This window comes from Populus nigra, chromosome 19 (genome assembly GCF_951802175.1).
Source record: "Populus nigra chromosome 19, ddPopNigr1.1, whole genome shotgun sequence".
NCBI classification, from domain to species: domain Eukaryota; kingdom Viridiplantae; phylum Streptophyta; class Magnoliopsida; order Malpighiales; family Salicaceae; genus Populus; species Populus nigra.
Window position 1 is genome coordinate 11,162,000 of NC_084870.1, and position 19,549 is coordinate 11,181,548.

At 32.4% G+C, this 19,549-nt stretch overlaps 2 protein-coding genes across 2 annotated transcripts; both read left to right on the top strand.

Moving 5' to 3' along the window:
• Positions 1-460: 460 nt before the first annotated feature.
• LOC133680449 (protein BASIC PENTACYSTEINE4) lies at positions 461-2,945 on the top strand. Its single transcript, XM_062103408.1, has 3 exons — positions 461-616; positions 1,591-1,791; positions 1,890-2,945. The coding sequence occupies exons 2-3, from the start codon at positions 1,702-1,704 to the stop codon at positions 2,766-2,768; spliced, it is 969 nt and encodes a 322-aa protein (XP_061959392.1). The 5' UTR covers positions 461-616; positions 1,591-1,701; the 3' UTR covers positions 2,769-2,945.
• Positions 2,946-15,305: 12,360 nt separating this feature from the next.
• On the top strand, positions 15,306-19,077 carry LOC133680081 (bZIP transcription factor 29-like). The gene is made up of 5 exons (XM_062102897.1): positions 15,306-15,591; positions 15,711-17,185; positions 17,570-17,702; positions 17,788-17,872; positions 18,428-19,077. The coding sequence occupies exons 2-5, from the start codon at positions 15,894-15,896 to the stop codon at positions 18,718-18,720; spliced, it is 1,803 nt and encodes a 600-aa protein (XP_061958881.1). The 5' UTR covers positions 15,306-15,591; positions 15,711-15,893; the 3' UTR covers positions 18,721-19,077.
• The last annotated feature ends 472 nt before the right edge of the window (positions 19,078-19,549 follow it).

A 19,549-nucleotide genomic window follows, 5' to 3' on the forward strand; every position in this document is an offset into this window, starting at 1 on the left:
TCTCTCCTTGTTCATTTTTGTTCCATCATTTTCTCCTAGGCTTTTGGCTTAGTTCTACGCCTTTATACCTTTTCTGCTACTGCCTGGATCATCCTTTGATTTATATACAAGCATAGAAAGAAAAGGAGCATGAAATAAGAAATTCTTGACTGAGCATAGCAAGCATGCCCCAACTTTAAAGCATGGTTTTCATACCTGATTTGGGGACCGGTCCGAAAAATAATATGAGTTGTTGAATTATTAGGTTAACTCAAGAGTCTTCAAATTAGTTCAGAGTAATTATTTTTATTAAAATAATATTATTTTTATAAAAAAAATTATTGATATTAAACCGATCAAATTTAATAAAGTTAATTAAATTATTAAAAACCTAACCAAATCAATAAAGTTTTATTAGTCAGTATCCTTTTCGACTTAACTTAAAATCCAGCTCGAATACGAATACGGCTCTAAAATTGAGAGTCTGGGAGAAACCCCCAGCTACGTGTCGTTTCCCTAAAATCCACGTATTAACCCAATCGGCCATTTCTCACTCTCTCTCCCAGGCAACAAAAAAAAAAAAAAAACGAAGCTTTCTCTCTTCAAATCCATGTCACTTCTTCAATGACGTAAAACAGTAAGTTCGTAAATTATTTCCTTGATCTATGTCTCACTTTAACATCCTCATGCATTTTTTGAGGTTTCCTATGGTATGTGTTCCTTATCTTGACTTTCTTTTCTGGCTCAAAAACCCTATTTTTTAGTAAATTTTATTCGAGATTGAATTTGTTTTTTGAAAATTTTCTTGCTTTACTTGAATTAATTTGTTTTTTTTATTTAGATTGATAATGGGTTGTTGTTAGATTTTGAGTTTTTTTTTCAGTTGCTTAGATATTGAGGTTTGTTTATTTGAACCGGGTATGTTTGAAGCTTGATTTTTTTTCCCTATTCAAGGGCTTCTTAAAAGAAAAATGTGTTAGTACAACCCAAGTGTTAAGGTTACGGTTTCTAATGAAGGAACTGTTACAGTTGACAAAATTATTGTGAGATCTGTCTTTATTGTGTATATGCACACGAAGACAGCCCATGTGTATTAAGGATTGATGTCCCTATAGAGTCTTGAAAACTTTATTTAAGTTTTGGATGCTTTATGCTTATTAAGTCACTGATGCTACTGTCTAACTGTTGTTCACGAGTTCATGGTCTTTGAATTAAAAATGGCAGTTGCTTGTTTGTTGAACTTGACATTCGAGAAACTTTTGTTACCGTACTGCATTGAGCTAGAGATGGGTTGTATCTTAGTTGCTTTTTGATTTTCTGAATTTCTTGAGATCGAGGTGGAACTGGATGTATGGTGGCACTTTATTGTAATACCTCATTATATATTTGTTTCCATGTGCATGCTTAATGTTTGATCTGTTGGATTTTTACTTCTCAAAGCTGGATGCCTTCCCTGTTAAAGGCTAGCTTTGTTGTCTTTTCGATGAAGCCTTGTATGGTTTAACATTTTGGCATTTTTTTGTTCTTCTCTTTTTGGTGTTGTCCTTTCTTCTCACTGTTGATTGTAAAAAACTTGAAATCTCACTTTTGGTTTTCTTGTTTTCAAAATAGGGAGATATGTCCTCTTTCTAGAAAATCAGTGGATGCCCAAACTGAACATTCAACATTGATGAGTTGGCTGAAACTGATTCCTGCTTAAACTGATAATAAAGTGGGAACAAGATGGATGATGGCGGGCAACATCAAAATGGAAGGTATAAGATGGACTATTACAAGGCAGCTCACCCTCACCCTCACCCTCACCCTCAAGCGGTATGAAGACATTTGCCTCGGATCCTTATACATTTTTGTCTTTGTTTTATAATGAAATTCCAGATGGATACAAGCTTAAGATATAATGTAATTTGCAGTGGAATATGATGTCTCAACATCAAGTGAAGGAGCAAACTAATGCCTTAGCAATGAATAAGAAGATAATGACCATCCTCATTGAGAGGGATGATGCCATTCGAGAACGGAATTTGGCACTAGCTGAAAAGAAGGAAGCCTTGGCCGCACGAGATGAAGCAATCCAGCAGCGAGAGAAGGCCCTAGTTGAACGGGATAAAGCCTTGATGGAGCGAGACAATGCTCTAGCAGCAATTCAATACCGTGAAAATGCAATGAACTATCCTTTGAGCGGTGGAAGTCAGCGGGGATCGAAGCGCATTCCCCATCCAGTATACCATTCAAATGGCATGTCAGAAGCTCTTGACACAGGGGAGATGCACATCACTGATGCCTTGCCTATATCATCTGTTACTGCTGAAACTGGGAAGGCACGCCAGACAAAGAGATCAAAAGAAAATAAGGCAGTTGGGTTGAAGGCGGCCAAGTCACCAAGGAAGGGGAGTAGAGTGGGCGAGGATCTGAACAAGCAAGGTGCTTCTGATGGGAAGAAGATTAAAGTGGAGTGGGATAGTCAGGATGTGGGCTTAAACCTTATCAATTTTGATGAAACCACCATGCCAGCACCTGTTTGTTCATGCACTGGAGTTCCCCGGCAATGCTATAAATGGGGAAGTGGTGGGTGGCAGTCAGCCTGTTGCACAACCACCATGTCATCGTATCCACTACCACAGATGCCAAATAAACGACATGCCCGAATTGGTGGCCGGAAGATGAGTGGTAATGTCTTCACTAGATTGCTTAGTCGGCTGGCAGCAGAAGGTCATGATCTTGCGATCCCTCTTGACCTCAAGGATTACTGGGCCAGACATGGGACAAATCGCTATATCACCATTAAGTAGATGTCTTTCTTCTGTAGTCTTTCTTCGATCTTAAATTTATCTCTATGTTCTTCCTTGTATCTCGACTGCCTTGTAACAAAACCTGTACCTTCTTGATGGGAAGGTTGTTTCCTCATTTCACAGTAATCTGATGTAATCTCTTTTAATAAATTCATCCCGTTAAAGGGGATTTGTAAAGTGCTGGCCCTTTTAGAGGACTGCATTCTAGATGGCTAATGGCCATTTGCATTGCTATTGAGCAAAGGGCAATCTTCAGAGCCGCCCTACCTGCAGCATTATGCGAAGACCGCGTTGCCTTTTCTTTTGAAGGGTTGCCTTTTCCTTTTATTCATGGTCATTGTTGTTTTCTCCTGAAAAGATCGAATTATTTTCTTTCAAAGTTGTATGCTGCTACTGATATAGAATAGTAATAGACTAGTTGCCGACACCTGATTTTTTTAAAAAAAAATAAAATAATCATATTTTGATCATATTAACTTCGGTTTTTAACCGTGTAGCATTACATTAATTTTTTTTAAAAAAAAAAAAAAACTTTTGCAGGTAGGATCTTGAGTCAAATTACAATGTAAACTTTTGTTTTTGTAGCTTTTTATTTTTTATTTTTAGTAAACAACATGTGATGGAAAATAATGGTAAAAGCAAGCAATTTTAAAGCATGTTTGAGATTATGGTAGATGTTTCTAAAATATTTTGTTATTTTTAAATTTTTGATATTAATATATTTATATTAAAATGATATAAAAAAATATTTAAAAATATAAAAAATATAAAATTTATCATGTGCGCGTTCTAGGCTTGGCTCAAATTATGGCCTTTATCACAACGCTCTTAGAAGCCGCCAACGTTTATTTTTTGGGTCTCTCGATCTTGTTGTAATCGGAAACCTTCTATATTTCCCACGAACATACAAGAATGTTTGCATTACCATATTTTGATTTGATGACCTTTGTTGAGCTAATTCTTGAATTGTGACTAAATAAATGTATCAATTACCTTTATTGCTCGAATTATATAAAGGAAAGTGACAAAATTCATCACAAAATAAATATTTTATATTTAAATTAGTTTTCAAATAATACCGATCATTATTTAGGGTGTGTTTGAAAATGTTGCAGTGATTGTGGTTTAAAGTATTTTTTAAAAAGAAATATATTAAAATAATAATTTTTATTTTTTAAAATTATTTTTAATATTAACATTAACAATTGCTTCACTGTACTTCTACACAAGGCTAAAAAATCCCAGCTGAGTTCGACACCAGATGGTATTCAGAGTAGAGAATCAGTGTCCCTTCGAAGACTCTAACGATTTAGAACGTGATTTAACCTGTGTGTTTAAAAAATTTGATTTTTTTTTTGTTAAAATTTAATATAATTTATATGTTTTATATTTTTTTAATATATTGATGTCAAAAATAAATTTTAAAAAATAAAAAATATTATTAACATATATTTTAATATAAAAAATTATTTAAAAAATACATATAATTACACTGCCAAACAAGCTAAGATGGCAAAAACATTTTGACGGCATGTTTCAGCCTCCATAGCTTAGAAGCCAAGCTCCGTCAATCGCGAGAACTTGGCATCATAGCATATTCTTACTTTGTGCTCAGTTTTGTTGAAATTACATCAGAGCATATTCCCGGAAAAGAAATCACTATGGACTTCGAACAGAGTATTATGTTACTTCATACTTACAAACCCCATTAAAAAATTATTTGGAAACGCATATTATATTATATTTTAAAAAATTTAATTTTTTTATTAAAATTTAATGTGATTTGTATATTTCATTTTGATATGTTAATATCAAAAATAATTTTAAAAAAATAAAAAAATATCATTAATATACATTTCGCTACGAAAAGTTATTTAAAAAGCAACAACTATCGTATTACTAAGTATAATATTAAAAAAAAATGAAACCGTCCACTCGAACAAGTAACCGGAAATCACAACAATACAATAAATTAAGGAAAATCTTGCATTTTTACATCGGAAGACTAACAAATAGATAATTCCCTTTAATTCCTTGCTTGGACAGTCAACTAGTTGAGTTTGATGTAGCTTTGAAATACATGGAAAGAGTAGTCAGAACTTCAAAATGCCTACCTTGTTCAAGGTCGGAGGGAGATCAAAGTCGCTAATATATAACAGATACAGTTTCTGTTTATAATTATGATTTTAAGAAAAATAGGTTTAAAAAAAATAGTTGTGATTTTAAAAATATATTTTTGGTTAAAATTATAGTGACATTTATTTTATTTATAAAATAAATAAAAAGCACGTTTATATGAATAAAAAAATAAACAATTATGCGTGATGGTGGAAAACAAAAACTATTTAACTAACTATAGAATTTTGTCTGTGTAACATGATAAAAAAGAAAAAGTTACAAAGATATTAAAGGGTATTTACAGGTATGGTAAGAATTATTTTTCAAAATATTTTTTACTTAAAAATATATTAAAATAATTTTTTTATTTATTTTTAATTATTTTTTATATCAGCACATCAAAATAATTTAAAAATATAAAAATATATTTTTAAAAAAATATTAAAAAAACATTTTTAAAATATAAAAACAATAAAAAATATCATAACCGTCAGGTGTCGTTCAAATTAAGGCAAGCACGAAAAGCTTTGGTTCTAGTGTCCTGCTGTTCACACATTGGCTCATTGACACCGGCGTTATTTAACTACAAGAAGTATGCTTGCTTGCTTGCCTTGATTGACGGTGGAGATCAGCCGTGCTTTCAGGTGTGATAACACCCCACGAGTTATTAGCTTCAATAACAAGTGTGCATGGAATTCGAGTTTCGGTGAGCGATAGTTAAGTGACTCGCGTTTTGTTGTAAATTTAATAATTTTTTATTGATAAAAAAGAATAAAATAATAAACCAACGAAAACAACAAAGAAAAAATCTCTATAAAAATAATTTTGAGGTATGAAACTTTTATAAGAAAATATTCTAAGAAAAAAAAAAAAATAAATTTGAGACTCGTTAACTCTCTGCAATCATGAGAACATGACTGAGATAACCCCGTGAAAAAAAAATAATGAAAAAACCACAAACACCAACTCTAAAAAAATAAATATTGGATTATAAATTTATAAAAAAACATAAAAATATTAATGTTAACTTTTAAAACTTGTGATCATGATCACAGGACCGACGCTGACCATGAAAAAAGAAAATCTAAAAAACAACAAATCAAAATTCTCAATAAAAAATTGTTGAAGCATGAAACTATAATTTCTTTTAAGAAAATGAGTCAAACTAAGGTTAACTCGTTAACCTTGTGACATGAGCTTAGAATATTGATAATCTAACAGAAATGAAAGTAAAAAAAGAAGCATGAAGATCAATTTCAAATAAATAAATAAAATAAAATAAATAAAAAATGACCTAAAACAATCAACTTGTTAACCTTCAAAACCCGTGACTCGGTAACAAAATGTCGATGGATGAAATCTATAAAAAAATCCAATGAAAAAAAATCCAAAACAAAGTAAAACATCAATAAAAAAACAACAAACAAATTCAACATGAAAAAAATATTAAAATCAAATAACAGAAATATTAAAATAGCTAGTGGAAGGATTTAAAAATATAAAAGGAAAAAAAACTAAATTTGATATGAAAATCAAATAAAAACTCTTATTTATGAAAAATTAATGATGAAATTAAAAAAAAAATTAAACAAGAGATAAAAAAACAAAATAAATAAAAATTAAAAAATAAGGACTGAATTGGATATAAAATATTAATGATAGGACATTCTTATACTTTGACGAATCATTTTTTAAATTAATATTTTATATACATGAAAGATTAAACTCAACTTAATTATATATATATATATAAAAAAAAAAAACTAAAATAAAACGTGACAAAGCCCTTTTTTTCACCACGATAGTGCGATTGCCCGATGAGACATATGCCCAGTCTTGGGGGGAGGAAGCTCTATTCCTGTCTCTTTCTGGGATAGATGAGTAATTTAAATGTGCTTAGAAAAATCAAAATCTCTAAATGCCTTTGGATGCAAGTTAGTGTTTTAGTTTCCTAGCCTACGCTACATTGCAAGTTGAAACAAAAAAAATTCAAGCATCAAGGAAAAATTTTAGGCTGCAGCAAATGATATTGTTATTAAACTTGACGTTAGTTTTAAATTATCCCATCCAACTTTTTATATTATATGGGTTTTAAAATTAATTAATGTAAAAATTATTTTAACATTTTAACATGATCTCGTCAACTTAATAGATTTAGAAACAACAACAAAAAACTAGTAAAAAATATAGTTTGACTTAAAAGAAATAATTAGGATAATATCTTTTTATTATTATTATTGACACGAAAATATATTAGATCAATCCGGGTTTCATGACTTAACTCATCAAACCATCGATGCAGATCATGGACTCTACCAAATTTAACAACTTAAAAACAACAACTATGTTTTCCCTGATGATATAATAACCAAAATAGATACTCCTAAAATTAAGCATCAACCAAATATTAAAATGTTTGCTTGAGATTATGATAATGTTATAAAAATAAACCGAAACAAATAAAGAAGATCATTCTAAAATCAATAAAATATTAAAGAATAAAATTGAAAAGTAAAACCCATAAAAGATTTAATAGAAAAAAAACTGGAATATGGAATTTAAAAAAATAAAAAAATTACTTGGTATTATCATTAAACCTGACTCAACATATTAACCTTAAAACCCGTGATTCAATTATTTGCTTAGCCTGGTTTTGAGATTAACATGTACTAGAATTGTCCTTATGTGACCTAAATTACTTGGTGGGTTTTAAAGCAACAAATACGACAAATAAAAATACGGTATTTTTTTTTTCAAGATGATATTTATTTTTAATATTAAGACGAAAATATACTGAAACGACTTAGGCTTCGCGTCATAACTCGTCAAATCCGCAACTCGGACTATAGACCTTTTAAAAACTTTGTTTTTTAAAAGTATTTTTTATTTAGTGATACAATACAAAAAATACTTGCGAAATTGAATACCAATAAAAAAACTAAATGTTTGTTTGAGAAAAAAAATCAAAATATATTATAATGAATAATAAAAAAACAACGAAATATTATATGATAAAAAAAAACTAAAACTAAAATACATATAGTGGAAAAGAAGTGCATTGAAAGAAAAAGAAGAAGAAGATATATATTAAAAAAATAACATCCTTCATTTATTCACACGAGCAGTGAAGGGGTGGGTTGTAAGATCCTACATCGAAAGCGAGCGTCCAGAGCCAGGGTCTTATAAGTGCATGCTCACCTTGACTAGCAAGGCACGTTTTGGGGTTATGCATGGCTGTCAAGAACAAACCCGTGAGGAGGACCTTGGTGGAAGCCCTGAACATGGATGGATCGGGAGGGCTAAAGCAGACATTAGTGAGGTGGGGTGTTACATTTGGTATCAGAGCCGAGTATGACTCGTCTTCAGGTGGGGGGATTGTAAGATCTCACATCGGAAGCGAGTGTCCAGAGCCATGGTTTTATAAGTGCATCTTCACCTTGACTAGCAAGATGCATTTTGGAGCCATGCGTGGCTGCCAAGAACAAATCTGTGAGGTGGACCTTGGTGGAAGCCTTGGATATGAGTGGACTGGGAGGGCCAAAACGGACAATATCTTGCTAGTGAGGTGGGGTGTTACATGGGTGAAAACCCTTGGTTATTTAGTGTATAATATCATATTTGTTTTTGTGTTTTAAAAATACATTTGAAATATGTAAATTTTTTTATTTTTTTTACTTCAAATTAATATTTTTTGTATTTTTAAATTATTTTGATATACCAAGGTCAAAAATAATTTTTTTAAAATAAAAAAAATTATTTCAATACATTTCTGAATAAAAAACACTTTAAAAAATATCAATTATTATAATTCCAAACATGCTATAGGTAAATTTTGGAGTACGGTAGTTTCAATTTTTGACGTGTTTTAAAAGTGCTTATTTTTATATTTTTATTTTGGAGTACGGGACATGTATAATAAAAAATAATAGTTTTTTTTTTAATGTCAAGGTACTATCAAGCCAAACTGGCTTGTTAATTAGCACTAAATATATATATATATTTTTTCTGATGATTTTAAGAATGTATATCCCATATTAAAATAATATAGTTAAATAAATCTGATAAATATCTATGAATGGTCGCTTCAAAATTAGAATCTAGAAAAAAAAAATATTACAAACCTGCGTAAAGAATCTGTTGAAGTAAAACAAAAAAAGCTTTTTTTTATTATTATTATTATACGTGCAACTTGGAAAAAATAACATCATATACGCAATGTTGCTTTTGAAAAGATCAATGTGGGACAGGGTGTTGATTTTCAAATTTATTTTTTATTTTAAAATATATTAAAATAATATTTTTTTAATTTTTTAAAATATATTTTTAAAATTAATATGTAAAATTAATTCAAAAAAAATAAAATTAAAAATAATTTAAATTTTAAAAAAAACTAGAAACGTAACGCCGAACAAGATATTGCAGAACAGGGATACATTCAATCCTTCATCTCTGATCCAGTCAACTGGAGGGTAAGAGATTAATGGCGCAGTAACAAAGTCTCCCCTGGAAGGCAATACGACATCGTTGGTGAAGTTGATAAAATGACAAAAATGTCTCTCTTTCACGTTTGTTAGGTCATGTCCATCTCTAAGTGGGTCCAGTCAGAAGAAAAATTAAATGGGCCGTGTCTGCTTTTTTGACTGACAAGTGCTTCGATTAGAGTGGATAAGCATACCCTTTTTCTTCGAAGCACTAAAATGCGCCACGTGCTCCTTAATGCCACTATCGGTTCTTCTCAACGCGTGTCCTCGTAGGTCCTACTCGTTCAGGTGAACATAAAAACGTCTTCGATGGTCTTGCAAGAGTCACGTGGACATCTTAGCTGATTGTTTTTGTATTTTATTGTTTTTTTTATTGTTTCAAGGTGAGATATAAAAATAATTTTTTAAAAATATATTATTTTAATATATTTTAAATAAAAAATATTTTAAAAAATAACTAAAAAATAATTTTATTTAATGTGCACAGCTATTCATATCCTTTTTAATTATAACTTTCCTTTAATTAAGATAATATATATTTTTTAATTTCATTCTTATATGTGTGAAAATAAATTAAGATTCAGTCTCTTCATAAAAGAGAATAATCCTTCATCCAGATAAAAAATTGAGCTTATTATAAAATAATTAAAACTAAAATAATAACATGGGAAACAAACCTAGTTGTCACTTGCATCAATATTATTAAAATTAATTGAGATAACATGCACATTGATACACATGTGTATATGCATGTTTTAACTGATGAAATTTTTTATTTTTTTATTTTTTTTATTAAAATTTAATTTTTTTATATATTTAGATCGTTTTGATGTGATGATTTTAAAAATAATTTTTAAAGATAAAAAAAATATTATTTTGATGCATTTCAACATGAAAAACATTTTAAAAAACAATTATAATTACTTTTCCAAGCAGGCTGGATCTTTATTGAGAGATGATTTTTCAAGAAAATGAAACAAAGATTTTGATATATTTTGTTAACCATGATGAACTGTTAAGCATGATGAACGAGCACGAATAAGATTTCATGAAATTGAATCTCAGAATATCCACGATGATTTGTTGGTTCCTCCCATGACTTAAATTGAATTAAAGTAGAATTTGAGTTCTCAAGATCCGATTTTATCGTGCACTGTTTGGGAAGTTCTAAAATAATTTAAATTTATTTTAAATTTTTTAGATTGTTTTAATATACTGATCTCAAAAATAATTTTAAAAAAATAAAAAAATATTATTTTAATATATTTTAACACGAAACTCATTTTAAAAAATAACCGCAAAAAAAATATTTTTAAGCATTGGATTGTGAATTCATGCATGCATGTATATGACTTTTCAAGTAAAGATTTTATCTCCAAATCTTAACTAATAAATTATTTTTTCACTCTACCAGTATAATTTGTTTTATTGAAATCCTAGTATCTAAAAATTTATTGAATTTTAATTAATTCAGTCGAGTTAACCTATTAAAAAATAAAATTTTATATATTTTATTTATAAAACTTAAATTTTAAATTTTATTTTTTAAAAATAAACGCTCACCTACTTGAATTAACCACCATTATCGCCACCTCTATATTTATGCGCTCGCGCGTGTTAATTTGCGTTCTTTTTCTTCAATAACTTAATGCTCATTGATTTTCTGAAGAGGTAGGAAATATGGATGCACTTCGTCCGGTGCTAGTTTTGAATTTGTGCAAGCAAGGGGGCCGCATGCACAGAAATTTCGGCGGTGTTTGTTTTTTTATTTTCACCGTATTTAAAAGATAAACTAATAAATAAAAAATATTATTTTATTATATTTATAATAAAAAATATTTTAAAAAATAATAATTATTATAATGTTAAACGGAATCTTTACTTGCCACTCCTTGCCATGCAGTATGTTAAATCATTGATATTAAATCATTGATTGATCTATCATCTCATAACTTATTTGAGTTGAATTGCATATCATAAATAAATTTAGTTGATTTAGTTAAAATTTTAGGGATATTTGATTTAATTTTTTATAAAATATAAAATAAAATAATAATATTATAATTTTTATTTTAAATAATAAAATAAAAAATAACTCGAATCAATTCAAATAAATAAATTACTTAACAACATGTGACCCATACTTTAAACAAGGTCGGGATTTATAACCATGTTCGTTTAACATATACTCTGTCTTCAAATTTACTCAGAAAATAATAATTTCCAGGGCACCCTAAATGTGATGCCAAATTCGGACTACAATTTTATCAACGCAAGCAATCATTGTACTTTTTTTTTTATCCCTTTGTTGGAAAACATGTTCCTAACAAACACCACCACTTGATGCTCCTGATACCAAACCAAGGACAAGTCTCTAGCCGAACATCTCTTGTGGCTCTGTTGTGGGTTTGGTAATTCCAACTTGTCAGGGCCATGCATTTTCATATCCAACCCTTGGCTTTCAATTAGGCAGTGCCTTGCTACCCACCTTGCTTCTTTACAGTGTGTAGGCCATTTTTAAAGTTGTGGACAAGGATGTTGCTCATTGTCAATGCAATGGTCTCACTTTTGGTGACAATGAACATCAACATTCTGGACACGGCACCATTGCTAGTCAAGATACAGCTTTGAGATTTCTCAGACACCTCCTTCTGCCACTGTATTTCTGGGCCATGGGGCATGGAGTCGACACCGTCAGGAGCGAGGACCCTTTTCTCGTGGCTCGCTTCACTAGCAATGACGTGCCAGCTTCGGGGCACCATGTAACAGTAGCCTAGCCATGAACCTGCTTCATGGTTTACATGTAAGCTCTTGTTCACAGGTTCAAGCGCAACTGTGCGAGCAGTTGTTTTGGTGGTAAGAGATTTCTTTACTGTTGTAAGTTCAAGTAGAACGCGGTGTTACAGTAATAAGAAAAAAGTAATATGCATTTTCAAAGGGAAAAAAAATGCAGTGATGGCCCATGAGGTTACACGGAGTCAATATTAATCACTTTATTGTTTGTGAAGTTAAATTAATCAACCTTATTTTATATATGATTCCATGCTCATTTCTAAATTTAGAAAAATTATGATGCGGAGTGGCGCCTTTTTAAAAATCATTCAAATAGATTTAATCTTAGTAGACTGGTAGTATGTACATAAAAAGTGTTTGTTTTTGTGATTATTTTTTTTTAATATTAAATTAATATTTTTTTTACAATTTTAATGCGCCCAATGTTAAAAATAAAAAAAATAATTGGATATATTTTCATCGAAAAATTCTTGATGGTATAAATTCATATAAAAATCACTGTGGTGATTTGCAAGAGCAGAAAATTGACGGGGTGTTTTTCTTTTTTGAGAAACTCTGGTGAACAGATGGAGAGCGGTGGGTTTTTTGGGGTCCATTCACTTGCCTGCCTTTTGGACAAGTCACGGATAAGAGCTGCAACTAAATGGAAGACAGATATGAAACTTTCCAAATCTTTTAGCTAGCTTATTCTGGTAGGGTGGTTGGCATTACACAACATAAGTCAACAAAGAAACATCGAACTAAAATCTGATGTATTTTTCCTTTTCCAATTGGAAAGCACTACCCATTCCCTCACGGCCCAGGACCAGTAACCTCAATTTAAATTTCATGTCCGAAGATGATGTATTTTTTTTAAAGCAATTTGATGCTGCCAATCCCCTTTGCTAGACGTGCATGAGTTCTCCAAACGTCAGCTCCTGCAGCCCTCGAGGGCGTCTTCTTGAAGTTATATATATTTTGTCCTTGAAATTAAGTAACCCCCTGCACAAGATGTCCATTCTCGATTGGTGCAAGTCACGAGAGAGACTAGGGTGATAATGACTCGGAACACCTTCCAAATTTTTAAAGATAAGAAGCCTTCCCTGGAAAACAAATAAATATTCAAGATAAGAAGGCTAGCTATGAAGGTAAGCTACAGGCCTAGTAGGGTGCAATTTGGAATCAATAATGGATGCCCAAAATTGAAGCAATATATCTCAATACGAAAGTCTTTGCATTCAATCAAAAGCTTGTAAGACGTCTCAATCCTCGATCTTGATGGACACTGGACGTGGGTGCTTGTCGTTCCAAGTGGCGTGAAACCATACATGCTACTCTCGAGAGAACGAGATGACTACTCGTTCAGTCGAGAATTTTAATTTTTTTTTAATGCATAAAAATATGTGTATAGTAGACTGCTAGTATGTACATAATCAGCCTTGCTGTGCCAAGTATGTAGTGTGTTTTTTAAGGATGTTTTTAAATTAAAATTATATTAAAATAATTTTTATATTTGATATGAAAATATTAAAACTATTTAAAAATGTTAATTTAGTTTTTTTAAATAAAAAATACTTTAAAAGGCATAAACTATCATAGCATTGAACGGGCAATAAATAAATCATCGATTCAAGAATATAACTACAAAATATTATAAAATTATTTCTACATTTAGGTAGTTCGTGACCTTGGGTTGGATAGAAGGGGTTGTGGAAACTGATATAATAAGAAGTAAAAACAATTGCAATCAAAATTTAAATAAAATCAAGCGAGGGTTAAAAAAGAAAAAAAGAAAAATTGCCATGTCATCCGTGATAAAAAAAAATCTCAGGAAAACTAGAAATTACATTTAAATTAGTTTGGGAGTGTAATTATAGTTTTTTTTTAAATATTTTTCATGTTAAGATGTATTAAAATAATATTATTTTATTTTTAAAAAATTATTTTTTCCAAACTATGTTAAATAGAAATAGTTTAACAATCGAATCCATCGGAAAGAAGATTATGGAAGGTAAATATCTGGGATAAAAAAATGCACACCAAATATAGCAAAATAATAATAATAAATGTTAATATAAAACAGAAAGAAAATAAATTCCATGATTGACCAGTATGGGTGCAGAGGCAGACAAGTATGGAAGAAATAAATTCCACGATTACCAAAGCTTTTGACTCGGAAGACCCACTCTCTTAAGGGGTCTGTGCAACGTATTATATGGGAAAATGAAAATTTTCTTTCACTTCTCCAATCAAACACTGATTTCTAATTAAATTAGATTTTTTTTTGTTAACTTGCTGTGATTATATTCAAGAAAAAACTTAACAAACATTTCATTTAAAATACTACCTGTGTTGGAGATTTACATTATAGTCATGATAATTATCATGCAATAATAGAAATATAAAAATTAGCAGGAATTAAAAAAAATTTCTATAGATATTAATTTTACGAATAACTCCAAGCCTGTATTATCAAACTATATAAATAAAATAAACTAAATTAATTCTTGATATTAACTACAATAATCATCTACCTATCTCATGTTGATTTTTAGGCATGTTTTTACTTGAATTTTATTTTATAAAAAATTATGATGATAAAATTATAATAAAAAAAATTGTGGCAAAAATAACAATGATTGATAATCAAATGTACTATTATTTTTGTAATCTTAAAAATAAAAATTTCTATTAAATGTCAAATATATTTACTTTTTAGTTAACTTATTATTTAAATTTAAATTCAAGAAAAGATTCGTGATAAAAATTATCCTTTTTTGTTTTATAAAAGATAATTCTTTCTTAATACACCAATTTCCTTTGAGAATGATACGAAAAAATCCACCATGGACAAATAAAGTAGAAAAATAAAAATTGAACCTAACGTGCATTAGACTGTAATGGCAAGCGCGTGGATGGACAAATAAAGTAGAAAAATAAAGATTGAACCTAACGTGCATTAGACTGTAATGGCAAGCGCGTGGGAGGAAGAAATCCCAAAACTGGCAAAATAAATCCAAAAGATCGAAATTCTTGCTCAATAAGTTGCGGTGACAAAGGGAACAAAGATGTCAAAAACCGAGGTCGGAATGAAATTCAAATTCACACCCAATTCAAATTCACCACAAATTCTTCATTAACTTCACGCGTCTCCCTCTACCGTCATAAAATCCGTGTCGTAGTCTTCGTCATCATAAAAAATAAAAAAACAAAAAACAAAAAACCTCACTGAAATCACGCACGGCCTTTTCATTTCTCCGAGAGAGAACAAATACCAGAGAGACACACACCAAGCCCTTAGTTTTACTTTTTTTCTTCGCCATTTCCGCCTTGAAAAACAAAGTGAAAAAAATCTGTGAAAAAAATTATCTTGTTATTTATATGTTTTCAGCAGTCTCGCCGGCTGGTGTCTTTTTTTGTGTGTGTGGAAATGAACCTTTTGAGTTAACAAGGTAGTCTAGTCTTTACTTATTTAAGTGAGAATCCTGTGTTCACTTTCAATCTTCTTTTTATTTCAGTTTTTTTTTGTGTTGTGGGTTCTTATTCTTGTTTTTGTATGTTCATTTCGCAGGTTTTCAAGGCTTTGTTTGTTTGTGTGATTGGTTTTCATTGTTATTTGATCGAGTTTTGGTGAGAAGTGAAGTGGGTTTATCTTGAAATTGGGGTTTAAGTCTGATCAAAAGTATTAAGGGTTTTGAAGTGGCATTAGTGAAATATTGATTACTGGGTTTTTGCTGGTCTAGAGGTAAGTGAAATGGGTGATACGGAGGATGCTAATAGTGAAATGATACACAGGTTGCAATCTTCTTTTGGAACAACACAATCGTCATCTGCTACAATGTCTAAACAACCCTTTTCTTTGATAAACCAATTAGATGTTTCTCAATTGAATTTGAACCAAACCCAGATGCGGGCAAGGCATTTTGCGAATTTTTATCAGAATTTTAGTGGTGATAGTAACAAAAGAGTAGGGATTCCGCCTTCACATCCTAATCAGATCCCACCCATTTCGCCGTATTCCCAGATCCCGGTGTCTAGGCCAGCGAACCAGCAAATGAGTACCCAGAATTTCAGTATGGGACCTACCCATTCGCGATCTTTATCGCAGCCATCATCGTTTTTCTGCCTTGATTCCTTGCCACCGTTGAGTCCGGCCCCTTTTCGTGACTCCTCTTCGCCAACGGTTTCGGACCCTATTTCAACTGATGTGTCCATGGAGGATAAGGATGGTAGCTCTCATTCGTTGTTGCCACCCTCCCCTTTTAATAGGGGCAATGCTCCACGTGCTGGTGAGAGTTTACCTCCACGGAAAGCCCATAGAAGGTCTAACAGTGATATTCCATTTGGTAATGTGTTGCAATGTTCACCTCCCCTTATTCCGTTGAGGGGTTCAGGTGGCTTGGAGCGGTCGTTGTCCGGTAGAGAGAATCCAGCGATGGCCAAGCCAGCTCAGTTGGTAAAAAAAGAATGGGAGAGAGCTGGTGAAAGCATTGCGGAGGGGACGGGTGAGAGGAAATCTGAAGGGGATGTGGATGATTTGTTTTCTGCTTATATGAATCTAGATAACATTGATGCGTTGAACTCTTCGGGTACTGATGAGAAGAATGGTAATGAGAATCGTGAGGATTTGGATAGTAGAGCTAGTGGAACTAAGACAAATGGTGGTGATAGCAGTGATAATGAGGCAGAAAGCAGCGTTAATGAAAGTGGTGGCAGCGTGCCAAGAGGAGGATTTAGTTCTTCAACGGAGAAGAGGGAGGGGATCAAAAGGAGTGCTGGAGGTGATATCGCTCCTACCTCCAGGCACTACAGAAGTGTGTCAATGGATAGTTTCATGGGCAAATTGAACTTTGGTGATGAGTCTCCAAAATTGCCACCTTCACCAGGAACTCGTCCAGGTCAACTTTCACCCACCAATTCAATGGATGGCAATGCCTTTAGCTTGGAGTTTGGGAATGGTGAATTTAGTGGTGCTGAACTGAAGAAAATTATGGCTAATGAGAAACTTGCTGAGATTGCTTCAACTGACCCAAAACGTGCAAAGAGGTAACCTTTTATCCCATTTGATCAATAATTCATGTTATGTTGTAGTTTGTGGCATCATAGGCAGATGCCAAAGTGGAGCGTACTGAGCGATGGTATTATTAAAATTTCCTAATATTTCTTAGGCGGTTGTACTCTTGGGCGGTTAGGCTATTAGGTGGTTTAAGATCTACACCGTGTAACCCTATTCATCTTATGAAAATAAAAGCTCTTTGCTCCTGTGTATGTAGGCAATTTGCCTATGTAGTCCCGAACCACGTTAAATCTTGTGTTTTTTCTAGTTTCTCTTCTATTTCAATATTCATCAATAATTGCCGCAGGTTTTTCTCGATATTTTATAAGCCTGGCCCCAATGTTTCATTTTCTTCATTTGTTGGTCAATATCAGGATTTTGGCGAATCGGCAATCAGCTGCTCGTTCTAAGGAGAGGAAGATGAGATATATTTCAGAATTAGAACACAAGGTTCAGACTTTGCAGACAGAAGCTACCACATTGTCTGCTCAGCTTACTCTTTTACAGGTAGTGATTTAGAGTTTTGAAATTTGTTTCCATGTATTCTAGTAGTCTCTTTTTTTTAAAAATTTCGTTGTTGTCTTCTCTCCAGAGGGATTCTGTTGGTCTTACAAGCCAGAATAATGAATTGAAATTTCGCCTTCAAGCCATGGAGCAACAAGCACAACTCCGAGATGGTATGGATTCTCCCACCTGGGTTTCTTTGCATTTTTCTCTCTCTTGCATTTATAGGTTTCATTGGCACAAAACAAAAATAGGGTCAGAACCTGTTGTGTGAATGCACCATGCGTGGTTTGTGCTGGTAGAGTTAGGGGTGGTGGTGGTTTCCTGTTCTTTGTTGTCTGTGGAACTTGCATATCCAGAATTAGGCCTTATGGCATGTAACTTTTATCCATAGCGGTTAGCTCTCCTGCTTGTGTGGCCATGCTGCCATGGACATTTCTATTGTTAACTTATGTCCATATAGTTAGGTGAACAATCACTTGCTTTGAACGTTTATCTGTTGGTGTGTGATACTAACTTCCTAATTAGTGAGCGAAACATGTTGAAAGAATTGCATTGCTAGGAGTAATACTATATATTATATATTAAGAGTTTGTTGATTTCTCGTGCAAGCCCTTTCCCTTGTTCTTTGAAGCACATCTGTGCCACATGCGTTATTTACTTGTTCTTTGACATTCAGCTTCAGCATACTTGGTAGATTTATTGGTAATCTTGTTCAATTTTAACAGCTCTAAACGAAGCATTAAACGGTGAAGTACGACGGTTGAAGATTGCTACGGCAGAGCGGGGTGGGGATTCTGACCCATCCAAGGGCTTGGTTCAGCAGCAGCTTTCTGTCAACCCTCAGATGTTCATGCAGCAGCCACGACCTTCTCAACTTAACAGGCAGCAATTGCAGCAGCAGCAGCCTTCAGCCTCCCAAATCAACATGCATCAGTTGCAACAGCAGCAGCAGCAGTCCTCCCAGCCACAGCCTCAACAAAATGGCAGTACTACCTTAAAGTCAGATTCGAATCAATAGGTTGGGGAGAAAACGATGGCTGCTTGGGTTATTAACGTCTTACCAACTTCTGGTGCTTTACATTTGTTTCTTTCAATGCATTCATTCATTAGTTTTCCATCTCCAAGAGACGTCTTTAAGGTGTGGCAGTTACAAATTCAACCTGCATCGCATATCCAGCTCGGAACTTCGTTTGAAGTGATATATACATACAAGCCTCAATATATGTGTTACTTATGATTATGAATGTTATTTGTATCTGTTAGGTATTTATTTCCTCAAGGGAAACATTTCTTAGGCATAATATGTTTGTTGAGACGTTTTGAAGAAAACTCTTTCTTTGTTTATTTCAGTAAAGAATGGTTGATTCTCGTTGTAGTTACTTGTGCTTTTCTATCTATTTGCTATGTCATGTTTCTTGTTCTGACTTCTGTCAGAGAACAGAGTGCCATCTGGTGTAAATTTTGTAGAAGGGAGGTTCAAGATCCTCATAAACAATCAAGTATTACGCCATCAAAGTTTACTAACACAACCAAGAGATTAACTGAGAATAGAACAAAATCTTTTAACATTACCTGGACACAACAAAAATCAACATCGAACCTGCTTCGGTGCTAATCTGACTTTTGTGTTCTTTAATTCTTTCCTTTTCTTCTCTCGCCGTTTCTATGTCTCTGCTTGCATACTCAGTAGCTTGAATATCCTATGTTTGTAGCCTCTTCTTCTTCGCCCTTCACCTTTCGGCTGAATCTTGAATGCACGCAGAAAAAATTGCTGCCGCCTCCTTGCAACCAATAATTTTATTAATACCAATGATAGTATAATCTTAAGCCTCAGAGATAGATGGAAA